This window comes from Poecilia formosa, unplaced genomic scaffold (genome assembly GCF_000485575.1).
Source record: "Poecilia formosa unplaced genomic scaffold, Poecilia_formosa-5.1.2 Scaffold48, whole genome shotgun sequence".
Classification (NCBI taxonomy): Eukaryota; Metazoa; Chordata; class Actinopteri; order Cyprinodontiformes; family Poeciliidae; genus Poecilia; species Poecilia formosa.
The window spans coordinates 2,415,133-2,441,906 of NW_006799987.1; the positions used below are offsets into that span (position 1 = coordinate 2,415,133).

The following is a 26,774-nucleotide window of genomic DNA, read 5'->3' on the forward strand; positions in this document are numbered from 1 at the left end:
TAAAACATTAATTACTGAAAATAAAATTAAATAAAAAATGAATAGATAAAAAGAGAGAGTTCATATAGCATCTAAAGTGTAAGCCATAATAAAAATAGCTTTGTAAAGTAAATAATAAATAAGTACAAATAAAATTAAAAATTGATTACTAAAAATAAAATGAAATTATAAATACATAACTAAAAATAAGATAAAAAAATAATTAATACAAATGAAATCTAAAAATAAATAAAAGCATTAAAAAGTCAAACAAAAAATGCTTTGTTCTTTCTCCCTCATAATTATTATTTTATTAAAATCTCCTCTAACAGCAGTCAGTGAATCGAGACCTCTCATTGGTTACTGACCTTTCAGCGAACAGGAACGGCTGAACCATGAAAATCTCTTGGAAATGTGTAATAATTAACCCACTAACTGATGCTCAAAATAGACTTAAACACCACATATTTAGAGATTATGACTGAGGTTTACTGTTACGTAATAATGATGAGAAACAGTCAGAGATCAAACACTCATAGTTTTATGGAGAGCGGCTCCATAAACCAGCAGAGGTTGGTGCTCAGACTCTTAGCTGTGAAACTCGGTGTGAATAAAGGAGCAGCAGGTCACAGCAGCCGTCTGATTATTGCAACGACAACCCTGCATATTATTAGCATCCTAAACAGACCTGGAACCCCCCTTCCATCCTGACCTTTGACCTTTATTGTCCTGTGGTAGCCCTCTCAGCTGCAGGGCATGAGATAGAACCCCCGGGTTTGTTTGGGTGTCAGGGGGCGGAGCCTCTCTCAGGTACATGCCGAGGCAAATATCCTGCTGCAGCTTTAACTTCTGCGAGCTACAAGATATGTTGCAACGACCGGATAATGAATGTTTATGTCTCTGAGGCAGAAATTATACACCAACACTGATTTGTTTCACATTATTTTAAAAAATGGAGATGCTGGATTATTGTAAACAGCATAGATTTATTTTTTTTAATAATATATAGAAAAAAGGGCAAGGTAAGCTTGCTTATGTTATGGAAAAATTCATATGTAAGGAACCTGAAATGTTTTAAAATCAAACACAAAAAGAAAATAACATTAAAGGTGTTGTCCTTCCTGAGATTTTATTCTGATCAGGTCCAGCTCCTTTCAGAATGATCCGTTTTAGGGCATCTGTCACTTTAAATCCAAATTAGCTGGTGCTGTCCATGCGCCCCCAACTCAACATTTACACTCACACGTGAAAATGGCTGCAAACAGATGTGCAATTATACAACCATACATCTTTGAAAAGCAGAAGTGGAGCCTCCTGCACAACCAACAATAATGTAGCAAGTGGTTTCTGGACGGTAAGTCAGCAGCAACACTGCAAAAACACAACACTTTCAAAGTGTTTCCAGTGCAAATTGAAATAAGACAAAACTAACTTTTCAGCAAGACAAATAAGCTTGTTTTAAGTCAATAATTCCTTAATATTGACAAAATAATTCCACTGACAGATTATTTCACTTATAAAATGGGAAAAATGTCTTGTTGTAAGTAAAATAATCTGCCAGAGAAACTTTATAAAACCAATGTTAAGGTATTATTTTGCAGTGACAACTCTTGTCTTTTCCAGCAGCCATTGTACTGCACATAAAGCTTTTAAACTAGTTGACCAAACCTGCTGGAGCTCAGCTTAGGTTGCTAGGTAACTGTCTGGGTTGTGCTGGGGTTGCTAGGTAACAGGCTGCTGACCTTATAAGTTTGGTGTTTCTTTGACATTAGAGGAATGTCGTCAAAGTTTTGTTCACATTTGCAATGGAAATGCAAAATGAGATGGACTTTCACAATTTTGTTCTAATAATTGAGGGTAAATCTATGTGTTTTGATGTACTTTAATGTTTTTAATTTAAAAAAGAAAACTTTTTGTTTGTGTTGGGGTTGTTTTATTTTTTTATTTTCAACTTTTTTAATGCTTCAGAGCTTCAGAGGTGCTTGAATACTTTTGGTACTTTCCGAATCTTTTCTGATGCTCTTCCTGCAGGCGGCGGACCCGGTGCGGCCCGAACGCCTGCCGGGACCGCCCCCGGACCGATGCCACCTGTGATGAAGTCAGCTGCCAGGGTTTGGGTTCCACGCTGCATCACCAGTATTGTTTATTGTCCTCCAAGGTGTGTGATTGGATTTAGAGGGTATTCAATGTAACCTGAGTGCAGTCATGCTGCAGAGAGACAGTATGGCGGCACCAGATAAGGTTCATACACACACACACACACCCTCCAACAGGTAATCCATACCTGCGTGGTTGTGATAAGGATGTAAATGAGATCTGCTACCGTGGGTCTTTTTTCTGCAGTGGCACCAGCTCTGTGTTTTCTCTCTGACAATCAGGCTTTATTTTCTCCACCTACTTGTTAGCAAAATGCTGGATCTTCATCAGCTGTTTAATAAAAAAAAAAAAAAAAACGAAACAAGCTGCTTCTCAACTAATTTAAGCCACTCGGATGTTTATTTTGTGGCTTCTTAAGCCGCAGCCGGATGCATGTCGCAGACAGGATGGCATTGCTTGTTTTAAACCTTCAAACCACAAGATATTTAATCCCCAATTCAACCAAATGACACATTTAACTGGATATGAGCCGTTCTGCGCAGTAGAATGAAAAATCTCCACATCAGCCACGACCAGGTGTGATGACCCAGATCCAAGATTTCATTTCAGTACATTAGTTTGTTGGCTCTGGGTTCATTTAGAAATTATTTTAAATATTTAGCCACAAATTCAAACAAAATATTTAGTTAGCAAGCAAAATGTTTAATATTTAGCTAAATATTCAGCTCCCACCTAATTATTTAGTTTTTTAACTAAATATTAAGTTTTTAAGTACGTAGTTAGTCACCTGTCCATATATTTAGCTTCTAACTAAATGGTCAGGTTGTAAACTGAAAATCGAGTCCCAAGCTAAATATTGGAGCGCTCTAAGTATTTAGTTAGAAAACTAAATATTTAGCTTACTAAGTAAATAATTCGTTTAAATTGTGACATTTTTAAATTAATGAAAAACCTGGTGAAAATATGACTCTTAATTTCCCCCTCCTCACACCCATGCGCACACACACACACACACACACACACACACACACACACACACACACACACACACACACACACTTCTTCACATGTTAATTCCTGAAATAAAATACTTATTGATACTTTTTGTCAGTTCCAGCGTTTCTTTTTGTGTCTTTTAAAGTCCAGCCTTGAACTGGTCTGGCTGACTTTGCTCCCTGTTGTGGTGTTTTGGATTTGTGGGCCGGTGTGAGACATGATGAGTGTATCGCCCGCCCTGCTGAGGAATCCCCGCCGTGTGTGTTTAGCTGCTGTTTGCCTTGCAGTAACCAAAGCAGACAGCCTCGGCGTTTGTCACCTTGGCTGAAAGCTGAGCCACTGTTTGGGTTGCAGCAATGACCTCATGTTGTTCACCCCCCCATTCCTGCCGATGACTGGGTGCAGTCCAGCTGTGATCTCTGAAAGAGAATAATGTGTATTTTACTCAAATATTAACTCATGTTTCACCATTTTATTCATTCATTCTGGCTTATAAGACAAATATTTGGCCTTGTTGGTGATTCCCTCAGTCTGTGTAAAAGTCTGCAGAAACAATTTTTGCATTTACATTTAATTTCTTCCTTTTTTCTTTTTCCTCCCCTGCTTTAAACTGATTATCTCCTGGCGCTGTGGTAATTAGCAGCTAAGGAGGCAGCAGAGGAGGAATATTTGCAAAAGTGGAGACAGGAAGTTAGCATGACAGCATATTAGAGCCACTCTAGATAGAGGTAAAAAGGAGGAGTACATTTCTGCCAGAAAACTCAGAAAATAATTTCAGAAAAAACTCTGAAATTTCAGAAAGTTTGAAAAATCTAAAATTTGCGAGAAAAATAATTAAATGTATTATTTTTCTCGCAAGAATACAAATAAGAATATTCTTAATATTATAAGAATATTCTCTGATAAATTCTGAGAAATCTTCCATTAAAAAAAAGGAAATTTCTGAGCGAGTTTCTAAGTTTTAAAAGAAAAAGCAAGTTTCCTAGTTTTTTCTCGAGCAGTTTTGAGATTAATCTAAAACTTTCTGAATTTTTCTCGCAAAATTTCGACTTTTAAAAAATTCAGAAGTTTTTTCTAGAAACTTCTTAAATCTTAGACTTTTTGAGTTTTTTGGTAGAAATGTACTCTTTTTTTCTATCTACAGTGGCCCTAAAAGGCTCTAGTAATGTATAGACTAGCGCGTTTGTTTTGGTTGTATTTACCCAGAATGCTTTGCGCTTCCTGCTTTCGGAGCAGTCTCTTTTCTGCTTGGCGTTCACAGATGTATTCAAACCAAACCAGAGTTCATTTAAACTGAACCTAGACGGAGGTTTGCAAGCGGACCGGAGTTCGATTAGCGTTCACACCTCAACAACCGAACCGGACTTTCTAGAGAAACGGACTGGAGTTCAGATGGTTTCCTACTTTCTCCTCGGGGAGCTGCTTGGTCTGCAAAATGATCTCAAGTAAAATCCTCACAAAAATGTAAATTAACAACATATTAAAACATTTTAACATAAATTTCACTTGAGATTACAGTGGATGTGGAACAAATTTAAAATGAATTTAAATTTTAAAAAATGTTTCAATTATCTGTCTAAAAGTGCCAAATCTCCTGACTTTCTCTAAAGAACTTTCTGGGTGTGAAACTGACATGGTTATCTAACAATAAAGATTTCGCTGTGAATGAATCTGACGGACGGTTCTTGTGAGGGGAGAGGAAAGGTGTCGGCTCCGTTACCTCATTCATTTGGACAGATGGACCTGCTGTGTTTGTGCATGTGAGTGTGTCAGCCAAACGGATCCCTGTTGTGATAGGTCGGGTCACCACAGCGTGGAGGAATGTGCATCTGTAGCACATCATGGCCGTTTGCACGTGACTTGTTTCTGGTTTGAATATGAAATATCGCATCATTCGGTTTGGCTTATCTCAGGTCCAAACGGTCCCATCAGACCGCGGCCCTCCGCTTTGTCTGGCACAACTTTTATATCTGCAGAACTTTCCCTTTTGCTTATATTTAATGTGGTTGAAGCATTTTTGTTTGCTTTTTTTCTATCTTCTGTGATTGCAGCATTTTTCTGTTTGTAGAGATTTTTGTTGCATTTGTGTTTGTGCATTTTGGAGTTTGAATCATTCAGGTGTTTCACCATTTGCTGCATGTTTGCACCTGTTGGCCTTCATCTAATCTTTATTTTAGTCAAATCTTTCTTTGGTAGAATTGCATTAAGTTTTTTTTTTCTCCTTTGATCTTTCTTACATAATCTTCTTGGCTTTCGAATTCCTCCCTCACAGTTTTCACATCCTCTGAACTAATAATTGGATTTTGGACTTAATTTCTTTTTGATTATTGATTTCTTCATCCTGCATCTAGTCTGCTTAGCTTTGGGTTCCCCACACAAGCCTTTCAGACAGAAGACACTTACTTACTTAAGTCTTGCTGAGGTCAAGGCCAGTTAACTCTGGTTAGTCATTATTCTGGAAGTTTATTTTTGCAGTATGCACTGATTACCCAACGCTCAGATCAATAGGAAAGTCCCAGACATTCAGTGAAGATCTAAAAAAAACTAGAGATTTACACAAGTTGGAAAAGTTTTAACAGTAGCTGTGTTTCCTTTACAAATGTGGCCAATCTTTGTCAATATTCTGCTAACATAAAAGAAACACAATGTTGCAATTGTGGTGTTTCCATTAAATAAGAAATGAAATAAAATTCACACATGAATGAGTCATTAAACATCATGACAGGGACAGACGAAAGCACCAGATTAATAATTCAGCCATCAGAAGAGATGTTGGCGTCTCATTCAGGCGTTGGAGCGACAAACCCCAGATGCTTGGGAGTGGCTACATATCTGGTGTTTTGGGGAAACTGAAGTCGGCCATTTTACAGAAAAGCAACGAATTCAACACGTTGGAATGGTACACAGCTTTTTCTGAACTGATGCTGTTAGAGCTCTGGTGGAGCCAGAGAAAAACAAAAACAAACCATCATCTTCTGATCACTTCCTGTTGTCTTCTTCATCGTTTCTGCAGTAGTAACATCCCACAGATTAAATAAAAACTTTTTTTATCGAACGACGTGTTCTTTTCTAAATTGCTGTGTTTCCATGAGACAATATTTTAATAATTTCAATTTGCACAATTATATGATATTTCAGCAAGAGACTCAGATCAGTTCAGCCCTGATGATCCTGATTTTAGTTAGTGGTTGTTGGTGCAGCGCCCCCAGAGGCGAGAAGGGGAACAGGTTTTCCAAAGGGTTTGTTTGGTTTAACTCTGAGCAGTGAGAAAGAACCACAGCAGCTGAAAATGTAGCAAATGTTGCAATTTTTGTTCCCAATCATCTCCTGGACCATGAGGCGGGAAAACAACCCAAGACTGTAAAGATATTTACAATGGTAATGATATTTTTCAGCTCTAAAGTCTTGTCTGACAGTACAGACATGATTGATCATGTCTCTGATCAGTTTGATATTTTTATTTCTTGTGTGTTAATCCTAGTTATTCCTAGCGGGGATATAAATAGAGAAACAGCTGAGAATCCGTAGAGCATGTAAGGCAGAAGTGAAGGTCAGTGACGTTGGAAAGTTTTCAGATTTCTCAGAGGAAACTTATTGACTTCCCCCTTCATAAGTGAAGTCGTCATCCGTAGCATCTGCCCGGTGACACATGGTGCAGCCTCTGATATTGGTGACTTAAACCCCAGAGTCCTGCATGTTTACATCAACAAGCGAAACCACCATCACTTTCCTCGCTGCGTGATCAGGGACGCTCGGGGGTTCTCGTGTCGTCCCTGGGGAGACCGTTGTTTAGCTCTGACAACAATGAGCTCATCAGGTCCGCCCACCCAGGCCCTGTATCCAGGCTGAAAGGGGATCCATCGCTCCACCAGGGCACCGTTTCAAACCAGAGCTCCAGGTTAATTAAGCCGTGATTAATCCGACATGCATGTACTCTCGCTGACCTGCCTCACTGGGCGACATAAGCCTCCCAATTAATAAGTCAGGAGCAAGAAGGATTAAAGCTTTAGTTGCTTTGTCAACTGAGACACCAAGTTTGATACAAAAAGTCTTTTTACAATTGACTGGGCTTTGTTGATGCTTAAGCAAAGAGAAAATGAATGTGAAGGAATCTTAAAATATAAAAATGTCTTGAATGTCAAATCACTGTTTTTCTAACCCATTATGTCTGGGTAATTTTGTTAACTTAAATCCTAAAATGCCAGAATTCATTTGGAACAGAAGATCCTTAATAAAGGCTCATCAAAGCTACAAAAGGAAACATTTTAGAGTTGATTTAGATTGTTTTGATGTGGCATTCCCTTGGAACGCTGCAATTCCCCTGCTGCAAAAAACATTTCTATTAGCCTACATGGCATCCATCCATCCATCCATCCATCATCCATCCATCCATCCATCCATCCATCCATCCAACCCACCACGCACAGGGAGAACATGCAGAAAGACCCGGGAATCGAACCCAGGACCTTCTACCAACAGCGCCACTGTGCAACCTGCTTACATGGCTAGTAATGGTCAAAGTTAGCATTGGAGGTTGTGGTTATTAGCATAAGCTAATGTCAACAAAGCAGAAGAATTACAAATGCCTATTTGTTCAAATAGGACCATACATTACATCCCTGAGACTTCATGTTTCCTATGTGTGTCATGAGGTTTAATATCATCTTAACAAGTCATTAAGTTACATTATTGAGGGATAATCCTCTATTTTTTTAAAGGAGGATTATGTAAAACCATATATGAGCAGTTAGTGTCGTATCTGCAGCAGACTGTGGTTGGCAGATAAAACCGACGACTCAAATGTGCTTCACTCTTCCTCTTTCCAAATGAGCAAAATATCTACTTAAGTTTCACTGATATAAATCTTTTTATTGATTTATTCACAGATTGTCTGCCTCATAACAAACCGTTTCAACATGGTGACAGTTTTAACAAACGTGTGGAAAACATTTTTTAATAAAAGTTACATTAAGTGATTTCAGAGTCAGGTAGTAACTAGTTACATTCACTTACATTTATTTGAGTAACTTTTTTGGAAAAAAAAATTACTTTTCGTTGTATTTTTACTACACTGCACTTTTTACTTTTACTTGAATAATTTTATTATAAATTTTTTCTGCTCTGACTCGAGTAAAATTTCTGGATTTTCTCCCCACTGAATGGAAAACAAACATGTTTTAACCAAAAATTCACCAGACTCAGATACACAACTGAAGTTTCTGTTAAGGTTTCAGAAGTTTTTCATTGAAAGAAACTGATTTGGAACATTTTCTTTTGCCTGATTTTGTTATTTTTTGTTACTTAAACTAATAAATTATTGCTATTTTTGTTCTTAAAATACCAAAAATTCCACTTAACTTTATATTTTGGCCCATTTGATGAAGTAATTTTTAAATATTAAATTACTGATAATTTGATCAGTTACTCAGTTCTTGACTAGAGTTTTTAACAAATACTTTTTACTCTTACTTGTGTAAAAATATGTTGAAGTAGTGCTACTTTTACTTAAGTACAATTTGTGGGTACTATACCCACCTTTAATCGACTTTAAAGTAAAGTCTTGCATAACAATTTTGTTCCACGCATGTAGTTTAAATTAGAAACCTTGTGTGGTTGTGTTGGATTCATTTGCATTTGGAGGAAACCCGGCTTCTGTCAGTGATAATGGTCTTATCAGAGTAATCTATGCTGCTGTCTGACACGTCCCCTCACCTGTCTCCACCTGTCTCCACCTGAACGCAGGCAGCAGGTCTCCTCAGTGTCCTTCTCGTGATATGATGGTGCAGAAAGAGCAGCTCTGGTTTCAAGATCTTATCAGGCGATTAGCAAATCCTGCGTGGTTATTACTCAGTGTTCTGCCTAACAACAAGCTAGTTGTTTGTTTTGACTGTCTCTGCTGAAACGGGCCACATGATAGTCTGTCCTGTTTGTTTACATGAGACGGCGTTGATGCTGAGAGGTAAATAAATGGCATTTTGAAGCTGTGAAAGTTAAAATATTGCAGATGCTTTTGAAAAATCTATTTTTTGTACTGAATCCCATTTAATCGAATAATCAGCTTTATCCACCTTGTGGTTTTCTCTGTCCAGGCTGATTAGACTCATAACAGGTGCATCATCCCTCCAGGCATAGACTAATGAAAAAGGCTTAGTCATTGTGACAGAAGTAAATACTATTGTTCTTTGTGTTATGAGCTTTTTCTATGCTACAAAGGCATCTGTGTGCTAACATCCATACCTGCTATCGATCTGATAGCGAACTAGCAGCACAACTTCACAACAGCTACATACTAGAAAGAAATAGTTGGATGTCGTTACGTTTTCTGCTTTAATTTTTTTCTATTATGTTGAAAAATATGTTCTCAGAATATATGTCTGTTTTTTTCTCTTCTCTATAAAATTTGTTTTAGCTGACTGGTCACAATATTGCAATTGACCTGTGTTAATTAGCATAAAGGAAAAGGGCACCTGAGCATCTCTGCAGACCCCACACCTCCTGGACACAAACTGTTTAGTTTTTTACCTTCAGGGCGGCGCTAAAATGCGCCACTTTTACAAATAACAGAAACCGTTTCTTTGTGCCTGACTGTCTCTCTGATAAACACTTAACAGTCAGAGTGCTCAGATAAATACTGTGCATAGAAACAGTGTACATATACATATTTACAAGAAAGAAAAGATCCTTTGCGTAAATTTATAGTTTATTTGAAGTCATATTCCTTGTTTGTGTGCTAAAACTTGTCAAATAAAGATGACTCTAAATCTGATTAAGTAAAATTGTAGCTCTGCAATGGTGTTGCATGTTTTTCTCACTTTTACAGAATTGATGTGTGCACTGATTGTTAGTATTGAACATAGAGAGCGAGCTATTCTGCTTCTCTGGAGTCTTTAAGGGCAAATGTTTGCTGAATTATGTATTATATATATATATTTTTACCATTATTCCATCTTTTGCAGAATTTTTAAAAACAAAAATAATTGTAGGTTTTATGTGTATCAGACCTTTTTTGGTGTATATACCTTTAAGAATTTGGGCGGCACCTTTTATCCAGACTACCGTTTCTTCGGCAGGTGAAGTTTAATAGCTAGCCTCTTCCGCCCTCTAGTTGTCAAAATATATCATTACATGTAGTTTAGTTATTTAAAATTTCTTCATAAATTTTATATTCGTTTCCAACCGTTCAAATTAATTTGAAACAGTCCGTTTTTTTCTGTCGTTGCGGTAATAAGTGTCCGTGTTTGTATCACCGGCGGCTAACGAATAGCACTGCCTCTTTAAATCTGCCGAGCGGGTCATTATTTGGCAGGAAGTTAGCTGAAGCTAGCTCATAACCAATAATGAAGACACTGAGGAGCATTTAGCTGCCTTTTAACGCTCCTTAAAGAAGGTAAATATGAATACCGCGTGATTTTTAAAGATATAAACGCGTGTTAACTGTCATTTATCGGTGTTGTTGATGTTTGCGTTTGGCTTAAATGGAGGTTTGGCGGTTTGAAACTGCTCAGACATGGCTCATGTTGCCAGAATTACATGTAGACAAACAAATACATTACTGCTACTGATTATTAAGAATAAAACACGGGTTTATTGAGGCTGTGTACCTGTTAGAGTCTGTGTGTGACCCTACAGGCTCAGTTATTTTGATTGTGAGCGCAGCTCTAAGACGCTTAGAGAAGCTTTGGAAAAGCATGAAGGATTTATTCATGTGGGTTGCTGTGTGTATACCTGGATGAAAACGCATCTAATATTTAAGTGGCTAAAATGAAAATTAATTATTACAAAACAACCAATTCAGACATTTTTCTAAATTTGCTTATTTCAATATAAAACTTATCCATTAACTACATTCGTTAAATGTGCATCTAACCTAGTTAGATCTAACATAGGGTGTCCAAAGTGCGGCCCCGGGGGCCATTTGTGTCCCTAAGAATGAGATTGTTTGGCGCCTGACTGCAGTTGGAAAATGGTGCAGATTTGGCCCTCCGGCATATAAAACCGATGTACATGAGATGACAGCCAAGATGATATAACCTAGCTTATAATGTTAACTAAATTAAATAAGGTTTGAAAATGTTTTTTTTTTACATTACAGAACCAAGTTTTTCACTTGTATTTGAAGGCAAAGTCCAAGGCAGCTATGGTAAGTAGAGGGAAGAAAAAACAATGAACTTTGAATACGATAGATGAAAATCCATCCCTACAAACTGTATTTTAGGATAAGTTTTCTTCTCATAATTCACTTATTTTCGCTCCTCTTCCTCCTCCTCCTCTTCGTCTCAGTCTTCAGCAGTGGACCTGAAGACCAAGGAGGAGAAAGATGCAGAGTTGGACAAACGAATTGAAGCTCTGAGGAAGAAGAACGAAGCTCTGGTGAAGAGATACCAGGTAGGAAGAAATTATTTAATGAGAACATGCCACATATTGTCATGGTTTATACAGAGTCTTACAAAGTTAGAATCTTAACTTTAAGCCATAAAACGTACTTTAATTACACATAGCTAAGTCTCAAATGTGTATATATATATTTTTTTTATATACATACGTTTTTTCAGCTGCAGATTCCTTCTTGGCTACAAACGATCAATTGTTCATAAAAGGAATGCTGTTATTAAATTTTAGGAAATAAAATGTGTAACTTTTTATTAAAATTTTTATTTTCATCTATCAATATATGTCTTATATAAAAAATCTTCAGAATGAGCCAATTTTTAATCTGATAAATTGATTAATCATCAAAATAATAAATTACTAAAGTAATATTTAGCTACAGGTATAATTTAAAAATGTTTTTTTCTGCTGAACTGGGTTTATTGTAAGTTTTATTAAACTGATTAAATGTTTTGTTAAATTATACATTACTATCTTATACAAAGTATGTAGTTAACAAGCTTTGTCTTGAAAATGGATTTTATTATTATGTAACTTTATGTGCTGTAAAAAAGCAGTGAATTTAGGTGACCTAAATGAAGCCAGATTTAATTCCAGCATTAAAAATCATTACGTTAAGCTTCAGTTAAAAATATATCATGTTTTTTGTAGTTCATGAAGGTTTACATTTAAAAACAAATAAAGTTGGTTTTTCTGGTTTTTCTGGGGGGTTGTAATGTTGATGTTGGTCCCCACAGGAAATTGAGGAAGACAAGAAGAAGGCGGAGCAGGAAGGCATCGCCGTGACGACGCCCCGGAAACCCCGGACACACGAGCCGGAAGCGGACAGGAGGAAGACGGAGAAGGAGAACCTGACGGTCACAGTGGATCTGTCCAAACCGGCAGGGGTCAGGCGCTGCTTCTCACTGACGGCTGTTCACATTATTCACCACAAATTATTATAGTTTTACAGCAAAAATTCAATGATTTTATAATAATAAATCAACAATTCAATAGTTTTATTTTAAGAATAACTCCATGATTTATGATTACAAAAAACGGTGCATCACGTACAAAAGCAAAATCTCAAAATGTTCCTACAGTGTTAGTACTGCAGCTCGTTTCCCAACACTGCCGCCTGGTGGTCACTGCCTGAAATAAACTCATTGTGATTTTTACATATCAACATTGGATGCTTAATACTGACTGAATATGTTTTATAAAGATAAATACAAGCTGATGTCTGGAATATTTAGTTATTATTTTAGTTTCACAAGCAAATTTAAGAAGGTACTGTGGGTCGGAGTGGAAGACCTCAGAGGATGTAATAATGTTGAGGTTAAAACAGATTAAAAGTTAAAGACTCAGACCACAGGCTCACCCAAACTGATTTATTCTGGGAAATTCACTTCTGCTCCAGCTGAGCTATTCTCCTCTTTCCTGTTTATGGACTTTATGAAATTATTCTCTACTCAAATGAATGTGAAATCCACTGTGGTTGGAGAAAACGGACCACCTGATCTGGACAAATTGGAGCATAACGAGGCTTGTGTTTCCTAAACATCAGCAAATGAGTTTGAATTTTTACTTCCTCCCTGTGGAGTTGGTTCAGACAGATTCGATTTGTGTCTATTGGACCTGGTAGACCAGGGGTCTGCAACCTTTACAATCCAAAAATAAATGTTTGAACTCGTCTGTTCATGTGTTGTGTGTGTTTGCAGCAGGACAAGAGAGTTGTGAACGACTGGAAGCCCAGCACGCCTCGCGGCCGGAAGAAGTCAGAGGAGAGCGACAGTCCTAAAGGTCAGAGCGATGGCCGCAGCCCCCCCAGGAGGACGGGGTCGGGCAGAGTGGGCCGAGGTGGTCAGAGAGGAGGAGGAGGAGGAGGAGGAGGAGGGCGCCAAGAGAGGAGGGACCGGGAGACCAGAACTCCCAGGGAGGGAGAGTCTGCGGAGCCAGGCGGCCAGGGACGGAGAGGAGGAAGACGAGGAGGAAGAGGCGGGAGAGGAGGAGGAGGCAGAGAGGGAGGAGGAGGCAGAGAGGGAGGAGCAGGGAGTGGAGGCGGAGACGAAGGTACACCAGGAGGACTGGACAGAAAGTCAAAGGTGAGAAAGGGGGGCAAAGTTTATTTATAAGGATGCAAAGATATGTAAACATGAGACGACAATAATATTGAGGTTATGACTACGATGCAAACTAATGATTAACTTATGCTTAATTATCGGTTCATAGTTTATTGATTTTAAATTAGTTCCAGTTGGTTAACTGATCTCCACTTAGACCAGGCTGTTTCCCAACCTGCTGGTCCGGTAGACTCGGTTCTACTGGGACCAGAACTTCATCATCTGCTCCCCCACCTGTGGTTCTCTGTCTGCTCTGAGTCAATCCAACATGTTCCCCTCCTGGCCTGTGGGGGCGCTGCACCAAGAACCACTGAGGAAAACGACACAAAAACCTCTGAAGACACTGAGAGCAGCTGATGGAAACAAAAACTGCTCAGATTTTAGCAGTTGAAGGATTTTTTTTATTTTTTTAAGGTTTTCAAATAAAGTAATACGTTAAACTTGTATGGAAAAAAACGAGTAATTTTCAAACAAAAAAATAGATAAAATATATTTTATCCAAATCCAGTGCAATTATCCCATAAACACCTGTTTAACTTTGCATTTGTTTTAATTACAGCTGTGTTTGTAAAATGTCTGATGTAATATTTGTTTTTTGGACAGGAATGGGAGGAGAAACGGCGGCAGAACATTGAGAAGATGAATGAGGAAATGGAGAGGATAGCAGAGTATGAACGAGGACAGAGGGTATCCGAGCCGCCGGACGTAATCTCAGATTTCATTCTGTTGAGTCACAGATTACAGGGTTTGGTCTGTAATTCCTCCGTTCAGGTGGATGGAGACAAGCCCATCCGTAATTTTCTGGACGACCCGAGGCGTTCGGGTCCGGCTCCGGACATTGACCGGAAAGAAGGCAGCCGGAGACACGTCCGGAACTGGGGAGGGCTGGACTTTGACAACGTGAAGACGGGACACGAACTGGAGCGAGAGTGGACCGTGAGTCGTTCAGGCGATCCTAAACCGGGATTAAGCGAGTAACGATTCATATTTTTACGCCGCCCTGCTTTCCGCCGGTCTGTTGCAGAGTCGGCGGCCGGGTCCGAAAGGCGGTTCTGTGGACATGACCATGTCGATGACCGGCCGCGAGAGAGCCGAGTACCTCCGCTGGAAGAAGGAGCGCGAGCAGATCGATGAGGAGAGACTGGCTCGCCACCGAAACGCCACGGGCCAGTGGAGGCGGGAGTGGGACGCGCAGAAGACTGACAGCATGTGAGAACGGCGCCACGTGTGACAAACTCCAGGCCCGGGGGCCGAATTCGGCCCGCCGTCGCTTTTCATGTGGCCCTCAGGGCTCTGCATAAATAGAACCTTTAAGATAACAGTTGTGTGTTTCAAGATTATTTTGTCATTCAAATCAAAACAGTTTTTATTTATAGTGCTAATTTCCACCATGTTTTGCAATTTCACACAAAATCAACAAATCCTCCCACTTTTTCGCACTAATTCCTTGTCCTGAAGTAATCCATGTCAGTAGGCAGACAAAGTCACGGAGCATGGCGGACCCATGACTTCCAAACCAACAAGAAGAAAATATGTTGGTGCTGTTGACCAATGTGTGAGATTACATGAACAAAATGGCTGCTGTCGGGATCGGTCCGACTGAGACCGAGAAGGAAAACATGTCAGACAAGATGCTTTCGCTATCCTCCTACGACATGGAGGAGCTTCACCTGAAATCTGTGGAAGCATACAATCTGTGTTTATTGTTAATTTATAAATGGATTTGTAAAACTGGCCCTTTAAGGACATCATGATCATGATACGCCCCATAAAAAAGATGAATTTTAGTTTTTATTTATTCATAGAATTGCTTTCGGCTGTAGGAAGGCTTGTGGCCATAATCTTTAGCCCAAAGCTAAAGCCTGGTGACCCGCCAGGCTTATAAAACACTGGTGGCGACTGATGTCACATGAGCAAATTATAAACTATAAAACAGCAGAGAATTGAAAGTAAATAACATTTGCTAGTTTGATGTCAACAGGCTAAAAGTAGCGCGGAGGACAGCGTCCAGTAGAGAACAAAGTGTTTTTCTGCTGAATGAGATTTCTATATGTTCCGCTAATCCAGCCACATTTAGAAAGGTCGTGTCGGTCATAAAGAGCGCAGTGGTCTTGCAGTGTCGCGTTGCCCTCGCTGTGTTGCCGTGCAGTTGCCTCATTAAGGGACAGCCTGGTTTATTCTTCCTAAACCAAAGTGAATCATAAATAAAGTAAATGAAGCTGAAACCTCTCTGTTTTTCCCCTGTGGCTTTGTTTTCAGGTTCAAGGAGGATCCATTTGTGGCTGCAGAGGGCGTAACGGCAGAGGAGGGTGGCAGGAGAGGCGAGTCAACCCAAACATGCTTTTCTTACACAACAGCCTTTGACCCTCCATCACATACACACTTCCAAGCAACTTCGCACATCAGACAGCATCATCTCCTTCCTCCAGCTAATTAAGCTGCTTATGTAAACGCTTGCTGTATTTCCCCACGGTCCAAATGAGCCTCGGCGTTGAGCTTCAGTCGTTCTGTTATCGGAGGAGCTTTTATAAAACACGCCGGCTTTCCTTTCTGCTTGATGATGAGTGGCATCCATCACTAGCGCCGCCTGTCAAACTGATGTTTTCACATTCATTAACGTCACCATAAAAGAGGGTAAAACATCAGAAAATCTGATTTGGTTCACATTAGCCTGGTGTGTTCAGTTTATTAGATTGTTTAACAAGGGGAAATATATTAATATTATCATTTACCAGTACTATAGCATTAGCTCTGCTAATGCTAAAGCTCTACACCAATATGGTATTCAGTGGAAGCTAATGTTAATTACCACACTATCATGATAGCAGAAGCTAATGCTAAAGAGCTACGCCACCAGGCTATAGAGTGGAAGCTAATGCTAAGTTTGTAGATTATCATGATATTTATCAGAAGCTAATGCTATAGTGCTAATTTCCACCATGTTTATACCCACTGGTGTCAACAGCACAACCTAAAGGGACCATTTGTTGTTCCACATCGTTCAGTACGGTTTGTGTTTCAGGAAGTGATTCTTTGGAACAGACTTTTCATTCATTACTTCAGTTTTATAGTTGTTGTTTTGCTAGCTCTGTTGCTGATGTTGCCTAGCTAACCACAGTACGGCTTCAGTCAGCAACCAGCAGGACGTCAGTAGGTTTTAAGCTGTTTACTGATGCATTCTGGGTACAGAATAAATGGCATTTCCTGCTCCACATCCCAACAACGTGAGGACAGGAAATGGAACAGCACCTTAAACGCTCTTCACCTACTTCAAAATAAGAGCATGAATATTAACATTTAATTACTTTAATGTTTTTTAAAGTTAGCCAAAGTGCTAAATGATAAATTAGCTCCTCTGTAATATCTTCCTGTAATATTTACAATATTTCCCACAGACGACAGCAAGCGGCCTCCTAGAGGACCAACATTTGCCGACTTCCTGTCCCAGGGCAGAAGCCAGGGGCCCCGCGGGGACCGGAGCAGAGGACGGGGCCGAGGACAGAGACAGAGCTACAGGCGAGTCCAGAAACCTTCCAGGCCAAACCAACATGTCAACACAAACACTAACCTCCAGTGTTGAGCATGGTGGTGGCGGGGTGATGCTGGAGCCAAAACAGCCATAGTATCAGAACCAGAGCGGACCGATCAGAACCTCCATCTGAAGGTTCTGATCTTACGCCGTCCTCAGGGACAAGGAGCAGAAAACATTAATAAAAGATGCTTTGATTTAGCTTAAGCTAAATCTGGTGAACGCAGCCTTAGTTCCAGGGTATTTTGTATCTGGAAAAAAATTTTCTTTTTATTTAACAAAATCTAAATTGTTTGCATTTACCAATGCTAAAACATTAGTTATGCTAACGCTGAAGCATTACACCTACACAGCATTTAGCAGAAGCTAATGCTACGGCGTTTACGGTGATTAACCGTTTCCTTTCCGGTCTCATTGACAGCATGCATGACAATCGCTGGGAAGGAGAGAAAGAAGAGGAAGAAGAGAAAGAAAAGGAGGACAAGACGAAGAAAGAGGTAAAAACTACAGCAAAGAAAACAAAGAAAGAAGAAGAAGAGGAACCCAAAGCTGAAACAGAAGAGCCGAAGGTCAGCGGGTTCAGCTGGAGCTAATTGTACACATGAAGCTAAACTTTCTCCCTAATTTCTCCTTTTTTTCTCTCCTCAGGTGGAAGAGAAAAACGAAGACGAGGCAGGAGATGATGATAATGAGTGGGAGGACGCCAGCGAAGAAGAGGAAGCTGGAGACAAAAGCGACTCGGAGAAAAAAGACAAAAGCAAAGCCGTCTCTCCTCCGTCGGCCAAACAACGTTTGCAGGAGAAAACGGCAGGAAGACCGAAGGAGCAGCGGCCGCAGAGGCCGAAGGTTCGAATCCCTCCTCCTGCTGCTGCGGCGGCGGCCCAGGAGTCATCAGGTAAGGGGAAGCCCCCCAGCCCGTTATTCAGCCTGGAGAGCCACCGCCCGGTGTCGGACTGGGGCGAGGAGATGGAGATGCAGTCGCCGCGGAGCAGCATGGGGGCGGAGAGCCCGCTGAAGCCCTCTAGCACCGAGTCCAGCCCGCCGCAGAGAAAGGAGAGCCAAGATGGCGGCGCCGGCGAACCGGGCGGGACGCCCGCGGATGAATCTGCTCCTGCGGCAGACATCCAGGAGAACGCCACGGAGTCGGAACCGGAACAGACCGCCTCAGAACCTCCATCTGAAGGTTCGGATCCCGCCCCATCCTCTGCTGCTCCTGAGGTCAATGAGGTCGCCGTGACGACCAACCAGAATCCACTTCCTGCTCCATCAGAAGGTAAAACATCAACTCGACACGAAGAACATCAAAGCTGCAGGACGTTACTAAGTTTTTAAAACGATCGTCATGTTGTGACAGTAAAATACGAGTTTGATTTAATTTCCCTTTGGAGTCAATAAAGTATTTTTGAATTTGAGACAAATAATCAGTGAAAAAATGGAGTTCCTCTGCCTAGAAACAACCAATCAGAGGCAAGAGGAGGGTCTTAATGCTGTCAATAACCTCATGTATGTGCTGCTCACAGCCTCCCCCTTGTTCTCTTTTCTAATATCAGAGCCTGTCATGAATGCTAATGCTAGTTAGCCACTAGCACATTTAGCAGGGTACACGAGGTTGATTGACAGCCCTAAACCCCGCCTCCTGGCTCTGATTGGTGCATTTCTTCAGACAGCAGTATCAGCTCAGGGAGGAGGTTGACTTTATCGATCTTCATAATATTACAAACTGTTTTCTCCTATCATTATGACTTTATTCTTGTATTATTACGACTTCTGATGTTATTTTCATTATTTAGATTTTTTTCTTGTAATATTACGACTATCTTCGTATCAGTGTGACTTTATTCTCTTAAAATTACAACTTTATTCTTGTAGTTGAACACTAATTTCCTGTCCTGACACTTTTTAGATAAGGTTGTGATTGATGCTGCTGTTTTTCACTTTCTGTGTCTCTCTGTCAGAGGGTCAGTCGGACCCTCCCCGTCCCGCCGAGTCCGTTAACGGCGAACAGATTTCCTCTGACGCGCCGGTAGAGAACGAAGACAACATGGCGGCTGCTGGGAGCGACGACACCCCAGCAGCCGAAGCCGAACTTTCCTCGGATCAGACGTCATCAGGTTGGGAAGCTTTTCTCTGACTTCATTAGAGTCCAAAAGGGCAAATAATATTACAGAAAGAAAGACATAAAAACTGAGAGACGTACAATTGAAACTTGAGAAATGAGGGATAAAAGAGTCTGCAAAAGCCACACAGACAGGAAGTTCATAGAAGATATGGAGAGTAAAAACTGTCAACAGTAACGACAATGACATGGAGTCAATAAAAACAGAAATCAGCCCAATAATCAGATGCAACTCAATTAAAAAATACTTTATTAATCCTAAAGGGAATTAAATAAACTCATCTTTTCCTGCATTAAAAAGGGATTAAATCGTAAGCGTCTAAAAGTGAGGCGCGGGGGCCATTTGCGGGCCTTGCTGCATTTTTGTGCGGCCTCTGGATGCAGCTTAGAAATTATTTAAATGGCAACAAATGGAAACTTTTTGTTTCTTTGTACAATATTTTCAATAACAAATTGTACAAATAAGTGTTTTTTTAAAATGTCAGTAAAAATGACAACAAATCTTATTTTTACTTTTTACTCAAACGGTAAAACATCCAATAACTAAATACATTTTGTAGTTTTCAAAGTTAGCTCTCATTTTTTATTGCCGGGGAAAAAACACAAAAATTTTTAGGAAACAAGTTTGAGACGTTTTTCAGACCTTTTTTTAATTTAAAATGCAATTATTATTTTACATTTTTAATTTAAAACAAAAGTACAAATGTATTGTGGCCCCTGAGTGATTTCAACATGCAAGTTTTGACTCTGTAAAAAGTCTGGACACCCCTGAACTCTGCTCGTTGTTTTATTAATTTATTTACATTCAGTCATGTTTAAATTACTTGCGTCACTCTTAGATACATACATATTTTATAAATTTTATTGCTTATGATTATATTTGTATTATTAATATTTAACACGTTGAAAGGGGAGCTTGTCAACTAATGAGCAATTTCCCCTTGGGGGTCAATAAAACATATTCTATTTTATTAGGATGCTCACGTTTAAACGATGGTTTGAATCAGTTCAGAATAATACCGTCTCTTAAGCCTGTATGTTTGGAATCAAATCTATTGGGTGCCTTTTGTATTTTTCTTTTCGTTTAAATGTTTATCGTTCAGAAACGAACGTCTTTATTGATCATTTCCCCGTTACTGTCTCGTGTTTGTGTGTGAGCTACTTGAGTCCCGATGCTTTCCATAAATCGTTAGCGTGTCCATTTGCAGAGCGGCTCCAGTGGGGAGGGGAATCACTCGTCCTCGTTGGAATCAATAATCCGCTCACATTTCCTCAGCAGCTCTGCGGTTTGAAAGTGGAGCTAAGTGAATAAACCACAGGCTGCAGTCATTATCCCTCTATTTACAGCCGTTTAGCTCCTGTCCTCTGTGTCGTCGCTTAAGCTAATGGAAAAGTTCGGTTTTACATATTTGCAGCATAAAAAAGAAAACTAAAGGACATGAATCAGAAACCAAACGAACCTTTCGTACTGTTTTTTATGAATAATAAGGAAAAATTCAAGTAAAATGACTAGAAAATAGTTAAAATTAGATTTTCCCTTTACATTTACATGCATTTAAAAATGAGTAGAATTATACACATAACATCCTTTACAAGTTCCACCCTGAGAGCAAATGCTAGAGATGCTAAAATAAGAATCAAAAACATTTTTGTTACATCAATATGAAAATCTGAGCCGAATTCGATATCTGATATTAACATGACAAGATGGAAATAAATATTGGTTGTTAGTACCGGCCCAGTTTTATCAGGCCAGTACCAAAACGTTAAAAATTGAATAATGTTGTTTGATACCGATGTTGGTGCCGATACATCAGGAGTCTAATGCTAGTGTGGTTTTTAGCAAAAACACAGGAGAACTCCTAACATTTGATGCTACTCCATTTTTGTTTGTTTTTCTGGAGAAGGAAGTTGCCCTCATTGTTTTTCTTAAGAGGTTTTTGTCGTTTCCCTCTGTGATTGTTGGTGCAGCGCCCCCACAGGCGGGGAGGGGAACAGGTTGCTCAAAGGGTTCGGTTGGTTTGACTTGGTTTAGAGAGAAATGGAACCACAGCAACTGAAAATGGAACAAATGTTGCAACTTTGTTCCCAAATAAAAGCGAGTCCACCAGAATATCAGGTGTGAAACCAGCCTGAATGTAAAGTGGATGTTTCCCTCGTTAATTTGTAGTCGTTGTTTTAGGTTAGCTGTCAATCAAACATTTTCTGTGAATTTACTCAACTACAAGAATAATTCTGGGGGATTTTTTTGACCATTTACATGTTCAGGAAAAATATAATTTCTTTACTTTGAGTTAAAATACAGAATAGATAGTTATATTTTACAGACAGGTTTACTTTATATGAAACGGCTTTAGATTTAGAGTCGTTGTCTTTAGCTGCTGTTTCTGTTTTCTCTGTCGGGTCTAAAATAGCTCCTGTCAGCTCAGACAGCAGCTTCTCCAAAAAAGGAGTTGATTTGCTGTGAAGGAATCTCCAGACCAAAACCGTCATCTAGACTAGATCAGTGTCAGTCCCGCTCTCCGACCCTGAAGTACCGGCTGGTCCCACACCATGCACTGCAAAACTTTATAGATAAGGAAAAAGAAATAATAAAGGTGACCCGTTATGCTTCTCTTAACAGGTTAAGTTAGGTTTACGGTCTATACAAGACATGGTTGTTATATTTTTTTGCATAAAATCATTCTTAGATGATCAGATTTTAGTCTGCTCATTGAGATTGAGCAGTTTTAGGGCCTCTGTCACTTTAAATCCAAATCAGCTGCTGCTGGCCACGCCCCCAACTCAACGTTTACACTCGCATATGAAAGTAGCTGCAAACAGATGCACCACTACACAACTTTACATCTTTGAAAAGCAAAAGTGGAGCCCCCTTCACAACAAACAAGAATGCAGCAAGTGGTCTCTACAATGTCTTTTCCAGCAGCCATTGTACAGCACGTACACTGTAAAAACACAAAATCTTACCAAGTATTTTAATCTACTTTACAGTGCAAATGTCTTGGTACACTTTAAATAAGACAAAACTCACAAGAAACTTTTCAGCAAGAAATAGGAGCTTGTTTTCAGTCAATAATTCCTTAATACTGATATATATATAAAAACGTTAAATTATAAAAAATGTTATTGTTAAACTCCCAAATTATTTCACTTATTAAATAGGAAAAATATCTTGCTATAAGTGAAATTATCTTTTTCATCCATATTAAGTAATTATTGACTCTAAACCAGCTCCTGTTTGCTGAAGTTGCTTGTAAGTTAGTTTTGTTTTATTTAAAGTGTCCTAAGATATTTGCACTAGTAACTAGACCAAAAAGTCTTGGTAGGATTCTTTGTTTTTGCAGTGTACAGCGGTAAAACAAGCTCACCAAACATACTGGAGCTTGGGTTGGGTTGCTAGGTAACAGGCGGAGTTCCCCTGTGGTTGCTAGGTAACGGCACAGTGCCTGCTCATTTGTGAGGTTTTTGAAGTGGCTCATTTTCCAGACACCAAAGAACATGAACTTATTGCCAAAAAACAGCGGAGTGTTTTTTAATGTTTTTAGAAGCAGTAGAAACCCGAAGGAAAGCAGAAAAATGTCCAAAATGTGAATTTTGCATAATGGGTCCCTTCTAAAAATCTTCTAGATAATTGAACTAATATTTATTTTTGATTATTCCAAATATAGAACTAATGACACATTATGTTAGGTATTTAAACAATATGGCAAATTTAAATTTATCAATAAATTACCATAAAATGTGAAAGTGACGCATTTAAATTTGTTTTGTTTTATTTTCAACTTGATTTATTTTTTTAAATGACTAGAACTATGTTACTGGATCCTCAGGACTGAATAATTTTGTAAGGTTTAAATAACTAAAACACTTGTTGATTTCAGGAGCCATTTTTATTTTATTCCAAACGGCTCACTTGATATTTACTCACTGGCAAAAATTTGAGTCTTAAAACATGTAACCTGTGCAATAACACCATAACATGGTTGAGATGGCCATTGTTTTATTTTCTTTGGAATAAGGAGGAAGGCTGATTGCATTTACGCTTCTGGTAACTGGTGTGTGATTACCAGCAGAAGTCAGATGAGCTCATGTGTGTGTTATGTTGTTATGTTGACGGCGGCGGTTGTGTGTTGCGATCGGGTGGGGATCAGGAAACCAGGGAAATCAGAGGCACAATTAAAGCTTTTAAACGGCTCCTTTGGAGGAAATGAGCTGCAGCCTGCAGGAGCGATGATGTGCAGATATCAGGGAGGCGTTTCAGGCGTGATTGAATTAAATCTCGTCATGTTTCCGAAGCTTCTTGTTGAACAATCTGGCAGCGACAACAGGCGAATGTACATACAAACAAAAAAAAAAACTTTCAGGAATAAAAATAAAAAGCAAAAGCTACGATGTAGCTCCAAATCCAATTTCAGCAGTGGAGACACTGGTTGCTATGGCGATTCCCGCCTAAAGTAGAGCGGAGGGAAACGCTTGTCAGAAAGAAAAGCGGACTAAAAAGTCTTAAAGATATGGTGATTTATAGGTTTTATAGAGGCTGAGTGGTAAATCTGGTTTATTAATTGATATTTTTGGTTTCTAAAGATTTAATTTTTGGAAAATTAAATCTTTAAAATTAAATCTCTAGGGTTGTTTTTTTTTTCACCAATTCACTCCTTGGGTTTCCTTTGTCACATAACTAAGCATTTTTCTAAAAAAAAAAACACATTTAAAAATTTACAAATAATTCCTTTCCCACTATTTAATTCAATTATTGCAACTAGTTTATTGTTCACTGGGTAAGAGAAAGTCAGTATTTTGTTTCTTGTTTTTTTTCTTGTTTTTTCGGCTCCTGACTCATTTTGATTTGACATTTTTGGCCCTTGTGACAGAAAGTTTGGACACCCCTGATTAGCTGAAGATTCAGTAACGTGGTATTTGGAGCAGTAAAGTAAATGAGTGAAACTGCACTGCTTTCAGGCCGCCTTCCTGTCGTTCATTCATTCACCTCGGCAGACTGAGTCGGCTTCATTAATGAGTCTCTCTAATTTGCATCTGAAAAGTTGTTTTAAAAACGTCTGACACCCGGAAGCTAAAATCAGACCGGTGTTTGTGACGACAGGATCAGGATGTTGTTTTATGCTGGATGACGGTCTCTGTGTGTGCACTGGTCCATCCAGGACCATTAAAAAACAATCATTTATAACGACTAATCGATTCTTCTGACCATTAGTCGATTGTTTTGATAAACTTGGCACATTGCAGAATTTTCCTTAAACTCTTGAGGTTTTTTTTATACAATATTAGAAATGCATTTAAAGATGAAAGTAAACCAATAATGCAATTCATTTTTAAGTAACACAACAAATGTTGCTTAAAAACATAATTCCTTTAGTGAACACTTGGTCATTAATAGCAAAAGCTCAGTTCTCTCTGCTTATCAATACAGTGTAAGGCTGATCTGTTGATTCTTTTGATTATCTGGTAGCAGAAGCTGCTTAATACATTTTTCATACAGAATTTGAACCAAGAGAAGCAAAAACTGCCTCCTGAGGAGTTCTGGGTAGATCATTATTTTTATCTTAATTACAAAATTTATGTATTTTTTGTACAGGTTTGGCTTAATTACTGCCCTGAATTATTTGTTCTTTCAGCAAATTACCAATCCAATTAATCACCAATGAATTACCATTTATTAGTAGTGTTAATCATGATTAATCAAATTGTAACGATTAATCACAATTACCCCATTAATTAATCACAAGAAATCTAATTAATCACAGTCTGATTAATCACAATCCAGTTAATCACAATCACTCTAATTGTGATTGGTTAATATGATAATTAATCACGATTAATCTGATTAATCGTTTCTGCCTTTTTGCTCTGATTAACTGGAGTCTTCATGTTTCTACCTACAGGTTGAGACGGACAGGAGAGGGAGCGAAACATTGGCGGCACCGAGGTTTACATCTAAATATGACTTTAATCATCATCATCATGAGGAAGAGGAGTGACGGAGCTTTACACGCATGGACCAACCGGTCGCTCTCAGCTGGTTTTAGGACTTTGGATCATTCTGATCCACCGAAGCATCGTTGGTCTCATCTCCATCTGTTTCTTCAGTATTCTGAATGTTTTAATCAAAAACTGAGGATTTCTTCCTCCAGTGAGAGAGAAACCAGACGTCAAAGTCTGGCTTGTTGAAACGAGCCCAGATCTATAAAAAAATCACTGTTTTTTCACATTTATTTAATGAAATAATGGTTTTAAAACTACAATTTTTAATTGCTCTTATCTTTTTCCCAATTCAAATTTCTTTGAGGAACTGAAATCTGTAAAAAGGGGCATTTTTAGCATCTTTTACCACCCTTTCTGTTCACGTGATAATCTAGTCGGGGGCAAACCTCATTTTCAGCGAAGTGAGTTAAATTCACATTTTTAGATTAGAAATGACCAGATTATGTTACATAATTCACAATTTTGCAGAAAAGCCAGGCTTGGTGACGTCATGAAGTCACCCGCAGCCGCTAGCGATGCTAAGCTAGTTGATTCAAAGCTTCGCTCTCAGGTTAAAGCGTGATTGTTGGTTTCAAATCTACAGTAAAGGGGATCGGACTCATTAATCCCATGTTGTAAATAAAATCAAAGTAGATGCAGGAAGGATTTGAATGTAACCGATGCAGTAAACTGGTAGAAACACTTCATGGAGACAACATGAGGCGCTTTCGCACGGAACGGAACGGTTCCGAACGTGTTCGCATTACAACTTGCGACCGGTTCCACCCGGCCCCAAGGAACCACAAGAGCTGTGGTTCCAATCGTGCCGGCCAAGCGGTTCTGCTTAGAACCAGCAGCTGATTGGCCGCTGGTTGTTAGTCAGACGTTGATTTTCTGTTGACAGCTGGCTCTCAGTACTATATTTTGTAAAGAGTGCTCTTTGCAATATTTTTATTAAATTGACAGTTAGCAACCAACCAACTCAAACCACATTGTTTAGTTTTAAAAATAATGCCGTCCGGCACGCTTCGATGGCGCCTTCAGTGTAATGTGAACACAGCAGGGCTGGAACCGATCCATGCAGTGCGAAAGCGCCTATGGCGTCCGAGTCTGAAATGCTGATTATTGTGTTGATTGGATTTAAATCATAAAGTCTGTTTTTACTACATCATGTAACAAACAAGTTGTTTTTTTTATTAAATGTTGCATCATATCAAAATATGTTTTTAATTTTGAACAATCTTGTTTTGCTTTAAACCAGCTCCTCTTTTCTCTTCATCCATGAATTATGTCTGAGTTTGTTGCCACAGCGACGCAAAGAACAACACTGCCTAAAAGTTTGTTTTTGTACTTTAAGTTACCTTAAAATGATGTATTGTTCGGATGCAGTATGTGTGTTTTGTCTCTCCCCTCATACCTCAGCAGACCAAGAGGGTTTTTATTTGGTTTGTTTGAGTTTTTCCTTGTCTGTAAATGGTGTTTTATCTGAGCAGCTGTGGCGTTTGCAGACAAAACGACAAACTGATTGCTTTAAAGTCTTTGTGTCTGGGATCTGATGAATAAAAATCATGAATTTGGGTTCAAAGAC

General features: G+C 39.1%; 1 protein-coding gene across 4 annotated transcripts; it reads left to right on the forward strand.

Moving 5' to 3' along the window:
- The first annotated feature begins 4,749 nt into the window (after positions 1–4,749).
- On the forward strand, positions 4,750–26,774 carry ccdc9 (coiled-coil domain containing 9). 4 transcript variants are annotated; one of them, XM_016671726.1, is made up of 14 exons: positions 4,750–4,832; positions 11,165–11,212; positions 11,353–11,457; positions 12,198–12,347; positions 13,161–13,544; positions 14,166–14,249; positions 14,334–14,498; positions 14,587–14,771; positions 15,822–15,883; positions 16,958–17,078; positions 17,513–17,660; positions 17,740–18,364; positions 19,047–19,202; positions 25,108–26,774. In XM_016671726.1, exons 2-14 carry the CDS (start codon positions 11,210–11,212, stop codon positions 25,110–25,112), a joined length of 2,193 nt encoding a protein of 730 aa, XP_016527212.1. In that variant the 5' UTR covers positions 4,750–4,832; positions 11,165–11,209; the 3' UTR covers positions 25,113–26,774. The 4 variants fall into 4 exon arrangements, with proteins under 4 accessions (XP_016527212.1, XP_016527213.1, XP_016527214.1 ...); XM_016671727.1 differs by lacking the exon at positions 4,750–4,832 and adding an exon at positions 10,141–10,459 and having other exon boundaries at positions 17,743–18,364; XM_016671728.1 differs by lacking the exon at positions 4,750–4,832 and adding an exon at positions 10,141–10,459 and having other exon boundaries at positions 13,164–13,544.

Coding starts and splice junctions, on each gene's coding strand:
- ccdc9 (XM_016671726.1), top strand. Junction 14,250..14,333: donor AGTATGAACGAGGACAGAGG/GTATCCGAGCCG, acceptor TCCTCCGTTCAG/GTGGATGGAGACAAGCCCAT. Junction 17,079..17,512: donor GGACAGAGACAGAGCTACAG/GCGAGTCCAGAA, acceptor TCTCATTGACAG/CATGCATGACAATCGCTGGG.